Here is a 20923-nt window from a genome sequence, read left to right as displayed (position 1 = left end):
ACCGCCCGGACCGGACCGGACCGGACCGGACCGGACCGGCACGGTTCGGTCTCTCACCGCCTGATCCCCTCCGCCCCGCTCCTGCCGCTGCGGCCGCCGCCGGTCGCGGGCCCTGCGGCCCATGGCGGCCAGGAGCCTGCCCAGCACCGTGATGGCGAGGGTCCGCCGCTACCGCCGCCACGCGGCGCTGCGCGCATGCGCAGTGCCGCCCCCCCCACCGCCGCCGCCCCGGTGGCTCCGCCGCCGCCCCGGCGCTGGCCCCGCCCCTCTGCGCCCATTGGCGCGCGGCGCCGCGTGGGGATGAATGGGGGCGCTCCGCTGCCTCCGCCCCGGCTTCGTCTCCCTTCGGCTCCGCTCGGCGCCGCTCGGCTCCCCCCGGCTCCCCCCGGCATGGCAGCGGGGGGCGAGGGCCCGTGCGCGTTCTGGCGGCGGGCGTCGGGCCCCGAGGAGCGGCGCCTGCTGGAGCTGCTGGCCTACGGGCTGGTGGCGCTGGGCGCCGCCTCCGCGCTGCTGCTGCGCTTCGTGCCCATGCCCTACGGCCGGTACTCGTCGCCGCGCTTCGGCTGCCCGCTGCCCGCGCGGCCCGCCTGGGCGCTGCAGGAGCTGCCCGCGCTGCTCGTCCCGCTCGGCGTGGCCGCCTGCGGGGCTGCCGCCAGCCGCTGGCCCAACCGCGTCCTGCTCGGCTGCTTCGTGGTGCACTACGTGCACAGGTGGGCCTCGGGACGGGTGTCCGGGGGGTGGGGGGGCACCGGCCCTGGGGGTGGCCGAGGAAGGGGTTGGGCATGGTTCGGTGGGTGACGGTGGTAGTAGGGGGCTGGTTGGACCGGGTGGTCTTGGAGGTCTCTTCCAACCGTAGCGCTTCTGTGAGTCGGTAACAGTATTTTCAGGCTGTTCCCATTATAGCTCCGTTGCAATCACATCAAGGGGGTTCCTTTTCCTCGCCAAAGCCATGAAAATTTGCTACGTGGAAAATGTGACTTATCATCAGCCTCACAATCAACGTAGATAGTGAATTCATCAAAATATCCGCTGGATTTTCACATTTTTGAATACATTCATAGCACAGCCTATAAAGTTTGGCAGCTCATTCACAAAATACATCGTATGGCCCAGCCCCTGAGCAGAAATGCCCACCATACACACATGAGTGCTCCCCCGTGTAAGGTGTATGGGGCCGGTCTGTCTGCTGCTGGTTTTTGACTTTCCCCAGTATGACAGCTCAGGTGCTTTTAACGTGGCTGTCCATCCTCCCAGGAGGTTTCTCCACCGACTGGTGCTGTACAGGTAAGGACACCAGAGCTGTTGGCTGCAAGGTGTCTTGGTTAGGTTACAGTCTGCTGCAGTGTGTTTCACATGGGCTTTTCCACCTGGTGAATTTTGGATAGGGTTTGTGAGCCCAGGTTCACTTCAAAATGCTTGGTTATACCATTCAGCAGCACAGGTGAGTGGACAAAACTAAGATGTGCTTAACATCATTTGTCTTTATTACTCTGGTCAAAGTAATTGCCTTGGATGCAAAGTTCAAAATTTCCCTCGTAAGGGGAGAGGGGACTCGGCTTGCAGTTCCTGTTAGGCAGCAGAAGGAATGTTTGCGTGTCCAAGGATAACTACCCATTTGAGCCAGGATCAAAGACTCCACTGAGAATTTGGCAAGCAGGATATGGAATATGGATAGCAGGTTTGGAAACCAAAAATATTATATCTATTTATGCAATGATTCTTCTTTCCTGGTTCATTATAGGGCACTCATATTTCCTTTCCTGATCCGGCAAGGAAAGCCAACACCATTTTTCACCTTCCTGCTCGCACTTCTGTTCTGCATTTACAATGGATACTTACAAGGCCGAAGCTTAAGCAACTATGCAGAATACCCTTCAGGCTGGTTAAAAGATCCTTGTTTCATTACAGGTGAGTTAAGACGTTGTATGAGAGCATTAGGAGTAGAAATTCACCTTTGTCATCACAGCTTTATTTATTATAACATTATAGTATTCTTCGGTCACGTTTTAGTTTTTCTCAGCATTGTAAATAAGCTTAATTATCTTGTTCGTGGTAGTGTAGGTGGAAGCCTTTTAGTGGTTTTTATTTTACATTTATAAACAGATCTTTTTTCCTGTGATGTCAGTGCTAGAAGAATGTATTATCTTCTTTAACACCAAAGTGAACAAGAGACAAGTGTTGCTTAGTATAGGAACTACAGGCCTTAAATGAAACTAGCAGAATATGCGTTTAGAACAAATCAGATTTTTCCATGTAACACATAGATTAGGCTAAAATTCCTTTGCTTCTTGATGCCATAGATACTAAAGGTTTATATGTGGTCAAACAGAACTGAACAAATTCATGAAGTAAAGTCAGTTGCTAAATACCAGAATACCATTTCTAACGTCAAAAGTTCTTGATGTTAGGCTATTTTTTATAAACATACCTATCTGCCCACACTGCAATGAGTGGGCTTTGGTAAATAATAAAACTGTCCCACGAGGGTGGGGTTGGAGGGCTGATCTTTCAGTCCTATCAGGTGGTGAGATTACACTTACGCTTGAAGCCAGGCGTATAATTAAAAGGACAAGGTGTTTGCTGACTCTATTCTTTACCTGTTATTTGCTAGTCACCTACTTTTGCCTACTGTCAAATGTAATACCATTTTTCGAAGGAAGTTATTTACTGAAGGTTCTCTATGATCTGAAGATGAGGCAGAATGTTTTGCCTCGTCAGTCAAAGATGGAACACTAGGTTTTGTGGATTCTTAATCTGACCCAGTACAATTCTTACTGTTTTTATGGAGTCAAAGCAAAATGGTGTTTCTCACAGATTTCTCAGGCCTTGTACAGCTTTATTGCAGTATTATGGCAGATGACAGTAGAGGGCCGCTGTGCTGTAATGACTGTGATTGAAGAAATTTGGGTCTAAATAGATTATCTGGCAAAGATTAAGAGGAAGTATTGTTTGTGCTACAAAAATGGAGAAAATGAGGTACAAGGGAATATCTTCACTGGGGAAGTAGGTAGTCATATGGACAGACCTGAAACTCTCCTGATACATTTGAAGTTCTAGTCTCTTGATTAAACTTGGTTCCAAAAGAAAGTGTTCAAAAGAACAGTTGATCAAAACTGTTAAAGACTGATGCAACACAAAATAAATCTTCAGTTTCCGGTGTCCTAGTTTAGTACCTTAATCAAAAGATTATCTCAAAACTGTGCGGTAAACAAAACATGAGTCATGAGGCATAAATTAATGCCTCCTTACTGAGAAGTTGGGGGGGGGGGTGTGGAAGTTAATAGGCCATGTTCAGGTTTCCTTGATTTTTTTGCTCTGTTTCAAGGATTTCTGAAAGATGTAAATGTATAAATGATAATGTTTAGGTTCATCTGCCTTTAGTTATGATTACTTCTGTGTACGAATGTTAACTTTTGTGTTTTGCAAGTAATACCAATGTGGAATTTAATTTTATTTTCTGTACTGCTAGTTGTAAGAGGTGTTGGTTTCATGACTACAAGGGCGACTTATTATTCAAGTCTAAAGTTACCCTGAAAAGTAAGGAAGTGGAGATTGTTGGTATGCATAACATCTACTGTAGTACTGTCACTCGCTGTTTTTTTTTTTTTTTGAGGCTTTTTGTAATAAATCTTGAGATAGGTTGGTATGGGTCAGAGAGCACCAAACCTAAGACTTCTTTTTTTCTTTAATTCCCGCTAAAAGTGTATACATACATACATTTCAAACTTGGAATGTAGTGGCTATTTATAATAGTTATCTGGGATAAACACAAAATAGCACCATTCGAATATCTGCAGTTCATGCAGATTTGGTCATGTAGTTTTGGTCACTCAAGTGCAGAAGTGCTTTATTGTACGCCAGATGCTCCCTGAACAATTGGGCTATGTTCTAGCTTTTCAGAAACGTGGCGGTGTCTTTAAAGCTGTAGCTAAAATAACAAAAAATTAGGAGATTAGAGAGTAGCAGGAAAGCACACTTGCTGTATAATTGTGTTAATAAGTTGTTTAGCCTTTATGAAGCTGCACAAGAAACAAAAATGGGAGTGTGTCAACAAGTAGCAGACAAACAACTTTCAGCTGAAAGTTGAAGAGAAATTTGCAGCAAAGATAGAGAACACTGTTTCTTTGAGACCTTCCACCACTGTGGTTAATTAGCTTCACTTCTCCAGATTTCTATCTGTGGATCCTTAGGATACTGGTGGAATGTCTGCTTTCAGATGCTTAGGTGTTAATTCTGGGAAATCAATGCCTTACATATACACTAGCAATTGATTTGGAGCACTAATATGGCTTTAATGCAGTTCCCTCATGGTTTCTACAGACTGCATCGGTTTAGTTCAGAGCAGTGAACTAGTCTGTTTTGAAAGGAAAGCAAAGAGTGCGGCTTCAAATGCCGCACAACATGTGATAAAACTAAGGTTGCAAAGCAAGCAGACTAATAAAGAATACCCCACAGGCTGCCTATGAGAGCTCTAGTCATTCTTTCTCCAGTTGTCCCTTTCATTGTTCTAGCCTGCAGCTCTTTTAGGGTTTGAGACCTCATGAGAGCCTACTCACCACTAAGTCTTCACAGCTAAGTTCTATTCAGATGGATAACTCCCAAATGACTTAGGGCTGTTTAAGATAACCTTGTATAGGATAATATTATTTGCTGCCTACCACTATTTTATCCCTTTCACTAATATCACCAAACATATATTGAAAGGAAGTCCAAGATGAACAGAAAACTAGGGTTCTCTTGAAGTGCTGAGTGTCAACCTTAAGCATGCTTTGTCCACGGTAGAATTGGATTACAACTAAAGCAACAACTGACTGTGAAATGAGTTACTTTGCTCTGTGGATCACTGAATATGAATTTATTCAGGTTGATCTCCTATCTGCCAGGTCAATAGATCTGTAGAACTATCAAATCTGTAGAGAGCTTTAGGTCCTTTTGTTTATTTCTCTCAGGTTTTTATTTCAACTTCACTAGAATTTGCTCTCTGTTACAGGTATCTTAAAATACATTTCTCATTTAGGTCACAGAAAGAAATCTTTTATGACTTTGGACTGAGCTTGAGACAGTACAGCAGAATTTTTTCCCTAAAGGAAGTCCAAGGTCTTTCTCTCTTTGCATCATACTTATTCAATAATTGCTAGCTCCATATTTATAGTGCTCAGCAAGACTAGGTTTAGCAAGACTCTAAACCTAACTTCCGGGAACGTGATTATGTTGTCTTTATTAGTCTAGTGTTGTGTTTTTTGTTTTTTTTTTTTAAATTCCTTTTATTGTATAGTGTGCTGTGGAAACTCTGGCATGTTGTCACTTAAGAAAAAAAGACTAAGGTGCTAGGAATGAGAATGGCTGATACCTTCAGTGTTGTTTAAAATGTTGGCGTGTTTGATTTTCTTTACGGAAGTTAGGGGTTATACACATTATGTGTGTATATTTGTGCACATATACATTTAAATATATGTGCATACCTGAGTTTGGCAACATGAGAATGAAACTTTATACTTAAAAATATTATTCCTGTCAAGAGACCTGTTGATTACTGTGAGCTTTACTGGCCAAAGAGCTTGTTGTGGGATTGGGATTGTGCATAATGTCACTAGAATTGTTTATCTTGCTTACATGACTACTGCTTTGAGACAGTATGCCTAATGTTTGAAATATGACTTTTTTTCTTCCTGATTGAGTGCTTTGACTCAGTGTATTAAAGATAAGTATTTTAAATATTTCTCTTCAGGTTTTATAGGGTGGCTGGCTGGCATGGCAATCAATATTCATTCTGATCATATTCTTAGAAATCTGAGAAAACCAGGGGAAACTGGTTACAAGATACCAAGAGGTAAGTAAAGAGTTACAAAAATCTTTTTAGCAAAAGAAGCATGTTTTGTGAGGAGAAGCTGAGAGAACTGGGACTACTCAGCCTAGAGAAGAGAAGGCTCACAGGGATCCCATCAATGTAAGGAAGTACCTGATGGGAGGCAATGAAGATGAGGTTGCCAGGTTCTTAATGGTCCACAGTGACAGGCCAGAAGGCGATGAACGCAAATTAAAACATGAAATTCCATGTGAATGCAACTTTTTTTTTACTATGAGGTTGGCCAAAGACTAGAATAGGTTGCCCAGAGAAGCTGTGGAGTCTCCACCTTTGGAGATGCTGAAAATGTGACTGGACACGATTCTGGACATCCTGCTCTAGCTGACCCTGCTTTGAACAGAGTGAGGTTGGACTGGATGATCTCAAGACCCTTTCAACCTAAAATATTCTGCAAGTCTGTGTGGAGACCTTCCAAAGCTTGATATATTTCACCAGAGATAGACAAATTGCTATTACCGGTTTCCTCTCATATCATAAATGACTATTTAAGGAAGTGATTTCATAGTGTTCATATTTTCACCAAGAACATAACTTTGTATCTTTACATGGGCAGTTGAATTAACATCTGTTAATATGAATGCGGACATCGTGTGAGATGTTCAGTGTACAGATGTTTAGAAGGAAATAAGATTTCTTTTGCTGCATAATCAGGAGGAGTTGGTCTTTTTGATATTACTTTTCCATTTCAAGTGCTAGAATTCTGCTGTTTTGTCACAAAAGCAGAGTAATTAAAAGCAAGGTCAAAACGTGTCCTTTATTACGCTTGGCAAATATTTGCTTGTTTGGTCCCACTAGCACAGCACTTACTGAGATGTTATCAATTTGTACTCTAACTTTGGAATTAGGGTGAAAGTTCTCATTTTTTAAAATAACTCCCAGCAGGTGAATACTGACTGTTTAGGCATCATTAGCTGTAAAATGTGTTTAATACAAACTGCCAGTTATTTCTATTGACGAGGGTCAGGACTGAAGTAGCTAAAGTGATCTTTCTCCAGACCTGGCAGGGCACAGGAACAAAAGGGCAATGCATCTTAAGCTAGAGCATAAATTTGCAACTTAAATTTAGAAAAATATTCTTTACCATTAATATAATTTGAGATACTTAAACTGGAGAAATGAGACATTGTATGCTAAGTAACCTTCGGTGTATTTTATGGGACTATTTAAATGGCATTGTATTTTCTATTTTTTGCATATTTAAAAAAAAAAAAAAAGGTTTATTACATGGTCAGATACAGCTTGAAGTAATTATTTACAGAGGTATGGAATCACTTCTGGTACCAAATCTTTTTTCATGATTCGAAGAAGAAAAGTGGAACTGGAGAAGATCTGTTCTAGAAGGATGTCTGAAGTAATCCTTCATAGTACAGCTTGAACTGGAAAACAGTTTCCACTGCCTCTAAAAATATATAGAGACATTGGTGATATAGGATGTCTTAGATTTAGATTGAATATGTCCTTCATTAAGGTGCTTTTCAAATAAACCTGTCCTGCTTTTAGGAGGAATGTTTGAGTATGTCAGTGGAGCCAACTTTTTTGGAGAGATCCTGGAATGGTTTGGGTTTGCCCTTGCCTGCTGCACCATCGAAAGCCTTGCATTTGCATTGTGTACACTTTTTATCTTGGGCTCTAGGGCAAAGCAACACCACCAGTAAGTGTTTGTCTTATTTCTGTTGTCTCTGTGCCACACTTCATTTCCAATGTATAAATTATACCGAATCCCGTAGGGATGTTGCAGAACAAGTCTAATGAAAAGCTGTTAACTGCAATGAAGAATGAGATAACGCTTTGAGTAGTACTAAACATATGATTGCAGAAGAGTAGTGTTAAGCATAAGGAACATAAGCACACAGTGTACAATGAGGTGGTTAAAATAACGGCTATTCATTACATGAACACAATTCATCCTGGACCTGTAGGGACTGGATACATTTGGGAAAATTACCTTTGCTTGATCATACGTTATAGTCTACTTTGCATTGCAGCTCAAACTTCTTACTATAGTATTAAATTATTGAAAATAACCAAATGTTTCTGCTACAGGCAGGACCATCAAAATCAAGTCTATTAAATATCCATTTGATAGAGTTGATTGCTTATTTTTGTATGTAAAGGTTCTGCTCTGTAAATAAACTATCAGTCTGATAAGGTGCTGTATTCACATTTTGGCTTCCTTCTTAACAGAAGAATCAGTTTGAGAAAACTTCTTGAGAGAATTAATTTTTGGGAATAGCACGTTTAAAAGAACCTGAACACACTAATATTAGTTATTTTTGGCTTCCTGCTTTGGCTGTTTTTGTGGAACTTGGTGGCATAAGAGGAAATGAATAGAAGGAGGAGAGAGACTGGAAGAATGCCATTGCTAAGTGTCATATCAACCAAGGCTTTGTTTAGCAGAGTCTTGAAAACTTCCAGAAATAAATATCTTTCTGTACCTTGTTGGGTGTTACAGTTCTGTATTACCGTCCCAGTGGAGAAGATTTTCTTACTGTCCAACCTGAACTTTCCAGGTCACCTGTGACTATTTCTCCTTATTCTACCACCTGCCACTGCTGAGTGAGCCATAACGTACTTCGGGTTGGGAGGGGCAGCTGAAGGTTGTCTAGTCCAGTTACCTAGTCTGACTTGCTCGTGCCAGGGCTAACACCAAAGCTATACCATTTTGCCAAGTCCTTGGCAAAGGGGGCGAAGATTTCTTTCCTTATGTCTATCTGGAATTTTCCATGATGTAGCTCTTATTCCCTGCCACTCGTCCATTTGCTGTGCACCTCTAAAAAAGTTATTTATATTCTCAAATCTCTTGGTACTGGACGACTGCAATTAAATGCCCCTTCAAGCTGACTAAGTCTAATTCCTTAAGCCTCTCCCCATGTATTTTATGTTCAGACTACACAGCTGTATTACTGACCATATGCTGGACTCATTTTGTGGGCATTTCTGTTGCACTGGAAGCCCAAAACTGGATGCAGCTTCTTGACTGAACAGTGGAGAAGCACTTCCCTTGACTTGGTGGCTCTATACATGTTAAAGCAGCCCAGTATACAGCTTTCTGTCATCACTGCAGGGCTCCATCACTGAGCCACGTTCAACTTGTCCACCAGAATGTCCGTGCCCTTTTGTGCAAAGCTGCTACCCAATCAGTTAGTCTCTAATCTGTTGTCTAGCATGGGGCTATTACATCCTACTGTGGGAGTTTGCATTTTGTTCGTAGTTCTGCTCTTTATTAAGTAACTCCCACCTTCCAGTAATCATATGCAAAAATAACAGGGTCCCTTGGCTTCTTCCTCATCAGACTAAGTGACTACTAGATTCCTCAATCTCTACTCGTACATGATGTTCTTCAGGCTCAAATTCCATGGGTGGTTTCCATTTATCTTAAGCCTTGATAAAACTTTGAGCTCTTTACTTAGAGCTTTATGAAAAGCTAAGGGTTGTTAAAGGATATAACTTGCATTAAGGGAATAAATGCATAAAACAGGAAGAGGAGTGAAGGAAAAAAAAGAAATAGCAAACCCATGTAATTGAATATTTTAGTTTTGGCTGTTTGGAAAACTTAAAATAAATGGCTGAAAGGATAAATAATGTAATGTGGTATCCCATAGCTTCAGGTAATCATGCGGTATATGCTTTCTGTACAAGAAGTCACAGGGCTTCCCCTCACGTATCACTGCAAATAGGCCACAAGCATTTATTCTAGATGGAAACTATGAGCCTGCACAACACCAAAACGTTGTAGTTTGTCGATTTTGTTCTCTGCTTATTTGAACTTTGATATTTCAGTTGATTATTGTTATATGAACACTTGCAACTTTGAGGAGCCCAGATGAAGTAAACTTATTTTTTCTTTTGATATTAGAGAACTGGAAGAGCTATTTGAAAGTGGGAGTAAATGTTTGTCTTAAGGTGATCAGAGAAGTAACATTTATTAGTGCTATACAGTCATTCTTTTGAAATTGTCCAGATTTGAAAATAGTTAATTTAAAGTTAATTTGAAATAATAATTTGAAGAGGGTTAGTAGTAAGGCTACGGTGATGTTTGACGTGTCCAGTTTGATTATCCATGTCCTGATTGGAGTTGAAGATGTTTCTGTCCAGAAGAGAATTGTTGTTCCAATGTGTAAAGCATCTCTTGCTCCTACATGTAGTCATTATAAAATTGGTCTTTTTATTCTTTTATCCCTTTGGATATTATTTTTTCCTCTACTTTTAAAATATAAATAGGATGCACTACAATACGCATCTTAGAAGAGAAGTCCGTTCCTTCCCTGGCTGCTCTCATCACACCTACTAGTTTGATTTCCCATTGCTAGCAACGATAGCTTTGTTTCGTTGTAGTTGGCAATTAGATTTCCTTAGAACGAGTGTGGTAAATAGCGAGTTTCTATCCAGCGTAGGTTCTAAAGACACTTTTCTGGTTTGTATCCTGAAAATATATGGATTAAATTGAAAGCTTTATATAGTTAACTTCCTTGACAATATTTTAAAGATGCAATAGTCATCACATTTGTACCTTTGTTTTTCAGGTGGTACCTTGAGAAATTTGAAGACTACCCAAAGGATAGAAAAATTCTGATTCCATTTGTGTATTAACAGATGCTTTGAAATACCATCAGGTTCTGGTGGTGACGCTGTTTTTGAAATGGTTACTGTTTGGAACAACTAACACTTCACAAGTGTTAACCAGTTAACATACTCTGTTCACTAGTGACAAAGCCTTGTGCTGTTATTAGTTACTGCTTTTCTTCTTAATGGAACCCCCAAATCTGATGGATATGGTGAACAGGAATGAAAGTGCTTTTGCAACAACACAGCACCGTTGTGAATACGTAAGGCAAGATGACTGAATTCACATCGTGGAAACTACTGTACAAGATTTCTGATGTTTAATTTTCAGCCTATAGAGTGTTTGGGTATTACCCATCTGATCTAGCCATGTCCTGAGGATTGTGCAGTGAGCCCAGTCACCCTTAGTGTATAATTTGGCTGGTGCATTTTGCCTCTTACTTGCCTGCGTACACAAATGGGGTTGATTTGTCTTGCCTTCCTAATGTTCTTCCCCTTGCCCCCATTTCTAGGAGAACTGATGCAGACCAAAGACATTGAATTAATATAGTTGCTGTTAGGTGAGAAATGTTCTTCCTGCTCTCTGCACTCTTGCACAGATATGAACACTATATAGGTAAAATGTAATACTGTTTACACCAGTAGCTGTAGTGGTAATTCTCCCAAATAACTGATTTAGTTATCTACCTCTAAAATTTCATAACTATCTCAAATAATATTCAACATTTGTTTTTGTGTTCAGCACTCTTTTTGGAGATACATTTTTTATTAAGGGTGCATTAACAGTCTATCACTGCTAATGCATTATTCTCCAAGGATTTTTACAGAATTCTCTTACTATGCAGTTTTGAAAAAGTCTATTTTTGTGGTGATAAAGGTCTAGTCAATCTTTATATTCCAAGTTTGGAATCTTTTAGTGCTTCCTTATTGTTTCATTAATGTTAGTTCTCACATTGCTATATTTTTTTCCTGAAGGAATCCAGAGGGATTTTAAAGACATGGTAGGATCTCAAGTATACAGACTTCTGAGTTTTGGACACATCTATGTCCTTTGAATATTTGTGATATTAAAGAGTATTTTTTTTTAGAATTGCAGAAAAGTCAGGTTTTCTGCAGAAACCCTCAAGGAAAAAAATGCTGCAGATGTATTTTGGAAATCTATTTGGAAATCAAAAACAAATTGATAATATAACTTTACTAGGTGTTGAGTGTTCTGGTATGGTGTTGTGTTAAGCTTTGTCCAGTGTTCAAAATTCTTCTTTTGCTATGACCTACACGGCTGTAGTAATTCATGTAATATGAGGGTGGAACTTTACTTTTCTAAATTTAAATATTTTCTTTTAAAAAGTACATTCAGGAAACGGGCAGTGAAAAAGGACTTTGTCACCCAAGATTTTTCTTAACAGTGGTGTCTTCCTGCTTTCCTTCTTGTAACAGTTATACAGTACTTAGTGCACTGAAGTCTTGGCTATCATTAAGGATTTATTCAGTGATAGAGAGAAACATAATACACTTTATCATTATTGACTGAAATAGCCAAAGGATAGAGGGGAGAGAAGCTGTCACTCATACCAGGATGATAACTTATCCTACAGCTAAGCCTTTGGACTGCCAGTTGCTCCTCACAGAGATGACCAGTTACTGCCTCAGCAGACATCCGGGAAGTTCTCTATGGAGAATCTAGGAATGCCCACTCCTTGGAAGTTAGTGTCAGTTGGCACATTGCTTGGTTCTCAAGTTGTTTTATCTTTTATTTTATGTTTATGTCTTTTACGTCTTTTCTTAGTGTTTTACGGGAAACCTGAGGCTTTCCTTTTTATTTATTTTTTGTTATCATGCCATAATGCAACACTTGATCCTAGCTGTTTTGATGAAAGTTGGTCATGAAGTCTCTCAGGGAAAGGATGACTTACCCTAAGTGGAGCTAGTGGATAACAGAAGTTCAATAGGATCACTTAAAGCATAGCCTGAAGAGAATCTTAGGAACTGTAGAGAATTTTAGGAACTGTTTTAATTTCCAGGTACTTCTAAGGCCTCCTGCAGCATGGTAGTTCTTAAATACTGATATCTAAGCTATCCAGTTATCAATACCTGTTTTAGAAGAGAAAAATGTATCAACATCTTATCCAGGGGTTTAAAGACTTGCATGGTTTACAGTGAATTAATATTTATATTTTGGGGTTAGTTTAAGAAAACAACTAATGGTACAACCATTTATTATATATTATAGTCTTTATTATTGTTTACAGAAAACTTTTATTGATGCCTCAGTTTTGCTCTGGTTCTATGCTGCTGTTTATCTCAACAAAAATTTAACTGGCTTTGCTCACAACATTAATTTATGGTTTACATATAGGAAGTGAAGGTCTGAAATATCGTGTTCTGAGGGTTTATTGGTGTTTTTTTTTTTCATGTACTTCTTACAGAAAAGGAAACACTAAGTTGTATGGGATGTGAATGTCACTGCATTTGGAAATTCTAGTTAACTGCAATATTAAAAAAATGCAGAAGAAGATTTTTGTTTTTGTTTATATTTTATATTCTAATTATACTGCTGAAACTTGTCACAACTGAAGTACAGAATTTTATTTAAGTCAGTTCATTCTTATATATCATACAGTATACCAACGTGAACAGTGTTGGTGAAAACCATGTAATCAATTTGCTCAAATTCTAGAAATGTCTCTTATTTAAACAGTATTCCCTTTCATTTTTAATACTTCACCTGTACTCTCCTCCCCTTTTAGGAGCATTGACAGAATTTATCTGTGAGAAAATATCTAATAACAAGAAATCTTTCTCTAAGGCACATAGTGTTAAAATGAATTATGTTCTACCCTTTCCAGAAGGAGAAAATGTGTACACTCTCTATTGGGTGGTAATAGCTATAGCAATTTCTAACAGACACGTCTATTCAGATCACCTGCATCTTTCACAAGGATCCCCTACTAATAAAACGTAGTTTGTGGTATTTTGCTTGAGTACTTTCTCCTGTTAGCAGTCATTGCTATAACTTACGGAGATTGGCTAAGCGTCTTTGTACCAGTGCTTTCATTATCCCAAGTGAGGTCTTGAGGACTGTAATAGTAAGATTGTATTAAAATATCCTAGGTACATATGTGACCTTGACTAGATGCACACAAAAAATAAAATAGAAGTTACAAGATAAGTTGTATAGTGATACATTTGTATGTAAAGCAAAGTAAGTAACTGAGATGTTCTGTGCTTGCATATAGATAGATTAAAGAATAACAGAAGCAGAGGCTACATTTTCAGATTCTTCCTCTGCTAGTTGAGAGTTAACTTTTCATTTGGGCCAACAACAGCACTTCTGTGCGCATGCATGAGCAAGCAATTATGGAAATTTCTGTTGGAAGGTAATGGAAGGGATGAGCCTATAACAAGCTTTGCACCTAACGGTGGCTCAGCTTCCACTTAATCTTGTTGAGCTTCTGAAAAGTCTCATAGATCTCTTGTTTAATTTAATGTTGGCATTGCAGGCAAAACCAATACCTTGTTTTGTTGTGTATTTTTGTTGAGTGGAAGCAATAAGCTTGCAGAACTGAATGGAAATATTATAATGAAAGTGTATAAATCTGTATAATGACTGATTGAGCATGTGGCGATATAGTTCATCAATCAAGGCAACGTGTTTGATTACATAGAGGCCTACATGTAGGTCATCTTCCTAAATCCTAAAACGTATTCCTGTGACATTATGGACATCATTTTTAGATCACTGGCTTAAAATGGCAAGGAAGATGGTGTCATGGAGCATATGGTAGCAGCCCTTCTTAACAGAGGCTGCCTTATTAAACTGAGCACAACTTCCTTGTTCTGTTATGTTCTCAATAATGCTTCCAAGAAGATGCACTTAAATTTCTCTTGAGGTGTTTCTGGGAAGGGATACCATTGACCTGCCAGGGTAGGAGACCTCCAACACCGTTCTGAAGAGTTGCATTTGCTCAGTTGCAGTGATCAGTATGGGGTGCAGTACCCCACTAGTTCACCCAAATCTCAGAGGGAAATAACCTGCTTGTAAAACTGAGCTTTCTCTCTTTAGCCAGGCAATTCCACCGACGTTGTTTTATATGTGGATTATTTTAACTCACTTGTTTTGTAGGTTCACTTTTCTTGATATTTTTAATGATCTGTCCATATTCTAATAAAACTTGATTTGAATAGAACCTTACTTTTTCTGTAAACTGATATGTTCTTACGGCTCCTACTTATTTCTTTTACTCGCTGAGATCAGGTCTCCTCATTAGATACCACATAGCTGCTGTTAGTGGAAATTTCCTCCTCCGATTTCTTTCCTTTGTATGTTTATCCATGTAGCTCTTTACTTTGATTTATTGTAGTCTTTAAAACCCCTTCAAAAGTAACTTTTTTTCTTTATGCCCTTCAGTCTCTTCTGTTATGTCATAACTTACTCCAATATATAAACTTTTTATAGAACATTATTGTTACTGCTCTCACTTTTTTCTCATAGTTACTTACTCCTGCTGAGAGAAGTTTATGCAAATTTTATTTTTTTAAATTGTGAAATAAAGCAATTGCATAGCACTTGTAGGCAGAGGTCTTTTTTCAATTGCTTTAAGCGGTTTTCTTAAACTGAAACTATTACACAATATTTTGCAAGGTAAGCATTTCAAATCTCAAATGATTTGTTATAATTACTACTTTTAAAAGGGTTACTAGCAGAAGTCGACAAAAGTCAAGTAATTATACTTTGTTTCCTAATTATTTATGCTAGATAAATTGCCATCACAGTAGCTTTCAATTTCAGTTCAGTGTAGACAACACAGGCAAGTCCTTTGCAAACATAATCCCATCTGCTACTGGAGTTAAATCTGAGAGATCGCCAAGCATGCACATTATTTATATTTCTGAAAGCTGATAATACTGCATAGGTAAATGTCAGTCTTTGTATCACAACATCACTCCTGCTAATGTTCCTGAATGTTCCAGTTCCTTTTCCAGATAAAATAAAAATTTACAAGAAACGCTGCAGATAACCAACCCTGCTTTATTTTTTATCAAGTAATGCCATCTTCTATTATATGGTGTGCTAGGCTAACTAGAAACACGAGCTGCATTATTTAACCTTGATGAAATCCAAACACTTGAAATCTTATTGTGGGTACAGATGTGGGTTTACTGGGTACCTATAGCACTACAGCTGCCCTCTCCCAGTAAGTGCTGCCTAGAGCAAAATTTGCAAGTCACAATAGCAACTATAAGGACAGTCACCTCCTCTAGTTCAAAGATACATTTCTCCCAGCTGTGGACCACAGACAGACAAGAATGCCCCTCAGAACAGGCATCCCAAAGTCATCAGCAGAGGTTTTAGTCAGTTATTTGATTATTTCATAATGTGTAGAGTAACAAAGGATGCTAAACTTTGCTCTTAATTTTGCAATGAATATGGTGTCAAGGAAATTTAATGAAGTGTGTTACACTTCTGGTCTGTGGAGTCTCTTTGGTTAGATAGCTTGGGGGGGCTGGAATGGAGGGCTGTTAGGTGGAACTGTTTTCAGTCGTGATGATGAAAGCCAGAGACAATGCCAGACTTCCCTCTGTCATGTACAGCATTTCAGCACCATCCTAGACTAGTCGTTCTGAGAAAGAGCAGTTAGGCATTGGAACAAGTTGCCCAGGGAAGTGGTGGTGTCACCATCGTCACCATCCCTAGGGGTGTTCAAGGAAAGGTTGGATGTAGTGCTTAGGGACGTGGTTTATTGGGTGACATTGGTAGTAGGGTGGTGGTTGGACCAGATGATCTTGGAGGTCTCTTCCAACCTTAATGATTCTATAATTCTAAGTCTTTTATCCTCACATGTTCCCATTTTCCCCTCAAGGCACTGCAACTACATCTGTTTGAGCCTCCAGATCGTTCTGTGGCACAGCCCCACAAGGAAGTGCAAATCAGCTAATGTGTGCCTGGAACTGCAAACAGTGAGCTTAGAGGAGGAAAAACAACAACAACAAAAAAAAAACTAGTACCTTGATCTCCATATTGCTGGAGTTGACCAGGGGGCAAAAAAAGGCTTTAAAACTGCTTTAAAGTGATGCCACATTGACTCTTAGGAGGTTGCCATCTTCCCCACCGTTCCTGTTTTGAAGCTGAGTATTTGCTTGAGCAGTGCATTCTGTCAGGTGCGTGGAAGTGGCTGGTTGGCCAGGCCCAGCGCATTGAGCTGAGTGATCAGCTTGATATCCAGTTGCTGTGTGGTAAGGAGTGTGGCACTTCAGGCTTAAGACCGATTCCCATGTTGTTCGGTATCTTCAATAACAACCTGAATGGTGAAACGCAGCGTGCCTCTGTGGTGGTTTTACCGTGCTAGGCAGTTGAACACCACAACCGCTCTCTCACTCCCCCTCCTCAGATGAGGAGGGGAAGAAGTAAAGGAAAGAACAACTCACGGGTTGAGATAAGGATGATTTAATTAAAAAGGGGAAATATATATATATATATATATAATTAAGGAAATATTATTAATTAAACAATTCAACTAAAGGGAAAAAAGGGAAAGGGGAAAAGGGAGGGGGGAAAGGGAATAATTAAACAAAACAAGTAAAGGCTATGTGGAAGTGCAGAGGAAAGAAATTACTCTACTTCCCACAAATGAGCGATGCTTGACCACGTCCTTGAAGCAGGGCCTCAACGCACGTAGCCGGTGTTCGGGAGGAGGACAGACGTTTTCGCAACGAGAGCCCACCCCTCCCCTCTTCTTCCTTTTTCCACCTTTTATTGCTGAGTGTGGCATCATATGGTATGGAATATCCCTTTGGTTGGTTTAGGTCAGCTGCCCTGCTGATGTTTCTTTCTCACTTTTTGCCCACCCCCTAGGAGGGTTAGAGTCCTGATGCTGTGCCAGCACTTCTCAGCAGCAGACACAACACTGGTGTGATACCACTGCTGTTCTAGCTACAAGTGCAGAGTGCAGCACTGTATGGGCTGCTGCAGGGAAAGTTAACATCCCAGCCAGACCCAGTACAGCCTCCCAGCAAATTGGCAGATGACCCAAACTTTGAGGGAGTGGCTGAAAAGAAATAGCAGTGTCCCAATTCAGAGGGATGTTGAGAAAGCTGAGGACTGGGAAGCAGAAACCTCATGCAGTCCAGTAAGGAAAAAAACACAGTTCTGTGTGGGTTGGGACAAGATAATCACAGGCATCAGCATAGGCCAGGTGAGCAGAAGGCCTGCTGGAATGGAGCTGGGGTTTACAGCAGGTGCCAGCAGCATGCTCTTGTTATGAGCAGGCCAAGCCACGTTTCAGGCTGTAGACTGTGTATGTATGAAAGTGTAGGAGAGTTACAATTTGCCTCCATTCAGCACATGTGAGGCCAAGTCTGAAATAGTGTGTCCGTTTATGTCCTCTCCACCTGCAAACCTCACAGTCCAAGAGGTCACTGAGATGCTGGAGAAAGTCCTGCAGAAGGCAACCATGGTGGTCAGAGGCCAGGAGCTCATGTTCCATCAGAAGAATTTGAGGAAGCTGGTCTTATTTAGCCTGGTGGAGAGGAGGCCACGTAGTAGTTGCCTGAAATGACTTGAAGACAGTTGCAAAGGTGACGAACTAAATTATTCTCAGTAATGGTAGGGATTCAATTTCTGCCTAAATATCCACAGACCTAAGACCAGGAATGAGCATAACAGAGTTTGAGGTGTTGGAGGTTGCCAAATGCATTACCCAGCAGAGGCAAGGCTGCCACAGCTCCATGTCCTCAGGTCCAGAAAGTATCAGGGCTGAGCTTGTGTTCCTGATAGGCACGCACACAAACACCCATCTACAACACACACATGTGTACATGCATGGCTGGCCACACAAATCAGCATAAACAGACACACTCAGCTCACCTGCAAACACAAACAGCAGTAACAGCCTCATCCTGTTCCCCCACTCACTCTGATCAGGATGAAGGTATGTTAGCGGGAAATGCATAAACCTATATGTGCAAGGTGGGTCTCCCCAGCACCTGGCCTCAGGCATTCAGCCTGTCCAACAGCTGCCCCTGGATCCCAGTCTGCACAGTTGCTGGCACCTGGATATACATGCTCCTGAGTTTGCAGCTGTGTTCCAGTTGCAGGCACAGCCCTTGCTCACAGTCACACACACGAAGCTGTACACGCACACAGTAACTGTGCTTAGATATGGATGGCACCACATACCTGGCTCTGGATTCTTGCTCTCCTCAGCAGCTGGTACACAGGCATGAAAAACTGAGAGGCCTGGTATATTTAATCTATTCTCTGCTCAGATTTTCTCTAAATAGCTTCATTTAAAAAAACAAACAAAAAAAAAAAAACAAAAAAAAAAACTTATTTAGCATTTTGCACATATAACATTGTTCTGCAGTTTAAGAAATATATAGCCAATTTATGGACTACCTAATGAACCGATCACAGGAAGGATTATTGGATACCAGATACTTGAAAATCATTAATTGTGCTTAGTCATCTTCAATATTCCTTCTGTTTCTTGACTAAAGAAACCTAACTTTTGTAATATATTTTTGGCCCAAGTTTATTCTGTTTAGCAAAACATATTTCCCTTCATGATCTGAAACAGTGACATAAACACAAAAACTATTTACGACCTTTTGCATAAACAGAATTATTGTCTGATGTTCACAAAAGGAATTTAGCTTCTCTATCTACTTCCCAGAATTGAAGTAATCATATGTAAAAATAACTATGATGCAGACTGGCCTGTGCACGTGCAGGCTGAGCGAAATGGCCTTCCAAGCACCCAGAAAGGAAAGTGAGAGTGTGGCCAGCTGGGGAAAGCAAATCTCTGTATAAAGATTTACCTTAAGAAAAAAATACAAAGAGAATTGCTGGTACTTATCAGAAGTAGATTTTGGGCCTACATTTATTAGTGATTTGGAACTTTAACATATTCTAAAGTACATGAATGTAACATAAAATCTAGGGGGGAAATAAAAAATACATAGCACAGATCTCATTGTGCACAGAGACTGATTTCCATAGCACCGTATCTTTCAGCCTAGGGAAGCATGCCTCCATGGTCATTTTGAATGGCAGCCTTTGAATGGGCTTTGATTTTAAATAAACCATTTTTCTTAAAGGCTCTCCAACAAGCATTTGGAATGGGTATCAGTGAGGTTTCCAGGTAGTTTTGGTCTGTGGGAACAAGTCTCTAACCTCTGTTAACCTTCATACAGATTACTCCAGGGAAATGTACATTTTCTACTTTCTGTTCCAACAGCAAGGCCAGCTGTTTGGCAACAAGGCTGGGCACTCAGCCAGAGCTCTACTTTATCTAGAAGAGGTTTCATCTGCCCTAATGTATACTGTAAATATTCTGTTCTAACAGATCTGATTTGAAACTTTCCTGCGTGACTGATGAGATCTGCCCTGAGACATCACAGATCATTTCTCCTTCCTCGTAGGTAACCAAAGAAGTAATTTATGTGAGATTAACACATTTTTCCTGTAATTCTTGCTGGTTCCATGTGGCCCAGGTGGGAGAGTTCAAAATGAATGAGAAAGTTTGAATCAGGTACAGCAAACTACAACATCATGCGGTACAAATGTCGTCAATAAATTTTTCTTAGCAGCTATGTGCAAAGCTGAGGCAGAGCTGCCTATCCCATAGATGGCACAAACATGGCCAAAGTACCTGGAAAAACATTTCCACCCTGTCCTCTCGGCCTGTGCCAGGGCCACTGCTAGTAATGACAGATCATCTCCAGGCCAGCACCAACAACAGAACTCTTATGGCCGGGCTGGGTGTGCATTACGCAACGTAACCAAGTTCTGAACAAGAAATACTTTACACTCAAGACAGGGGAAGGATTTCCCTTGCCACAGAGATGTAGAAAGGAAGAAATACAGGGCAAAAGATGGAAGGGGCATCTTCCACATCCCTGGGACAGCAGCTCTACACGGATTCTTTGATCATTCTTGCTCTCTCCGCTCCTAGAAGATACAATCCAAGGGATGACTCTGAAGTGTTCTGCACTTCACCAACAAGACTCAGCCATGGATTTCTGCAATGGCACTCTTGAAGCATCCCAACAGGTAGTATGGGGTATAGGTTGGTACTATGTATTGTTCTCATAGGTGAGATAAACAGGATGATCAATGTCAGGTGACAATCCCCATCAGAGGTGGAGAGGGACTGATCTAACTTTACAAGCAAGGAGCTAGAGGAAGATGACTGTATCATGTAGGAACTGGCTGAGTCCTTGACGCAACATCTCATAAGAACACTAATATCAGGAACGATGGCCTCTGGACAACATGACCTAGACCATCAAAAAGGGAAGGAATAAACATAATTGTTTAAAAAAGTGGCAAAAAAGTTGTCAGATAAGCACTTCTCAAGCAGTTAAGTGATATTTATACATCTGCAGCTGGAAAGGACAGTGGAGTGGCTTTATGCTCAGAATCACTTCTGTGGCATTGTCTGCATGGCCAATCTGATTAAATTCCTCCTAATTCATGGTAGATGAACTGAGAAA

At 40.6% G+C, this 20923-nt stretch overlaps 1 protein-coding gene across 1 annotated transcript; it reads left to right on the top strand.

Annotated features, from left to right (window-relative positions):
* The first annotated feature begins 345 nt into the window (after nucleotides 1-345).
* Nucleotides 346-10456, top strand: SRD5A1 (steroid 5 alpha-reductase 1). The gene is made up of 5 exons (XM_035317816.1): nucleotides 346-710; nucleotides 1742-1908; nucleotides 5729-5830; nucleotides 7367-7517; nucleotides 10390-10456. The coding sequence occupies exons 1-5, from the start codon at nucleotides 391-393 to the stop codon at nucleotides 10454-10456; spliced, it is 807 nt and encodes a 268-aa protein (XP_035173707.1). The 5' UTR covers nucleotides 346-390.
* The last annotated feature ends 10467 nt before the right edge of the window (nucleotides 10457-20923 follow it).

Source organism: Oxyura jamaicensis, chromosome 2, assembly GCF_011077185.1.
Source record: "Oxyura jamaicensis isolate SHBP4307 breed ruddy duck chromosome 2, BPBGC_Ojam_1.0, whole genome shotgun sequence".
Classification (NCBI taxonomy): domain Eukaryota; kingdom Metazoa; phylum Chordata; class Aves; order Anseriformes; family Anatidae; genus Oxyura; species Oxyura jamaicensis.
The sequence above is the reverse complement of the archived record's forward strand: the minus strand, read 5'-3'. Positions and strand labels throughout refer to the sequence as shown.